General features: G+C 51.1%; 1 protein-coding gene across 1 annotated transcript in view; it reads right to left on the bottom strand.

Moving 5' to 3' along the window:
• Nucleotides 1–1,109, bottom strand: part of GTF2A1 (general transcription factor IIA subunit 1) — a 17,541-nt gene that overhangs the window by 4,727 nt on the left and 11,705 nt on the right. The window contains 2 exon segments of the mRNA XM_018575462.1: nt 229–304; nt 396–466. Coding sequence (XP_018430964.1) covers nt 229–304; nt 396–466 — 147 coding nt within the window.

The raw sequence follows: 1,109 nt of genomic DNA on the forward strand, positions 1-1,109 counted from the left end.
GACAGCAGTACTGAGTAAAATGATGGAAGATTTATACTGTAAAGAGAACCTTCCACCTTCACCCCCCCCCTGGACATACCACATAGGACAATGACCACCAGCAAGTCAGATTCTGAATACCCAATAAAAGAAGATAGCCCCCCACTACTATGCCCAGCCATCCCCTCCCAGCATTGTCAGCTTGTATTCCAACTGCAGAACTGCCACCAAGGACCCCACCATGCTTACCAGAATTGGTGATGAGCTGCTGAACAGGTGTCACGCCGGCGGGTAGTGCCAGGGTGGCCGCTGTAGCCGCCGCACTCTGCAAGAGATGGAGAACACTTTCAGTGACTGGTTTATTTTCTGATTAGGGACATACGAGTTCAGAGAGGCAGAGCTCCCCCGGATCGTACCATTCCTTGAGAAGTCATGTGATGGATCAGCTTGGAATCGTTGCTTGGAATCAGAACTTGCTGTTGAGACGCTGGAAGCAGAACAATAAGATGTTAACAATGCAGCCAAATCCATTCTCCACATCCACAGCTATCCAGACCCATCACTCGCCCAGCACGGCGGCCATATTGGTAAAGTGGCCCCGTCCGGCACACCATGTATTGCGCTTAGCTCCCCATTGGTTTTCTTTATGCCAAAAAGTGATTTTTACCATTTCAGGAAGTAAAGCAGAAATAGTCTGAACTTGTGGGCCCCCATACTGGGCCCCGGAACCAACACACACCCTGGGAGTCAGACAAAGGCAGGATGTGGCACCAGAGAACAGCATCCAAATGTCTCCCCACGATGTGCTGGAAGCATCAAATACAGGAAAGGATTGTGGGGGTGAGACCTGGATGACCTTCTTGCCAATGGCTGGGCACAGCTGGCGGATCGGAGAGGCTCGTTTCCTTGGCATTGTGTGCAGAGAGGGAAGATCGGATCAGAAAAGAGCAGCAGGTGGACATCATGAGAAATATTCCTCAATAAGGAGCTTTGCAGGACTACCCGGGGCAACAGATGGGGGGGCAGGAAACACAGCTATGGAAATCTGCACCCAGACAATGCCGCAAAACGAGCCTTAGAGTGCCCCAAATCTACCCCAATCCCCACCATAGAGCATGTCCAAATCTACC

The sequence above is a fragment of the Nanorana parkeri genome, unplaced genomic scaffold, assembly GCF_000935625.1.
Source record: "Nanorana parkeri isolate BGI_ZX_2015 unplaced genomic scaffold, ASM93562v1 scaffold3967, whole genome shotgun sequence".
Taxonomy (NCBI): Eukaryota; Metazoa; Chordata; class Amphibia; order Anura; family Dicroglossidae; genus Nanorana; species Nanorana parkeri.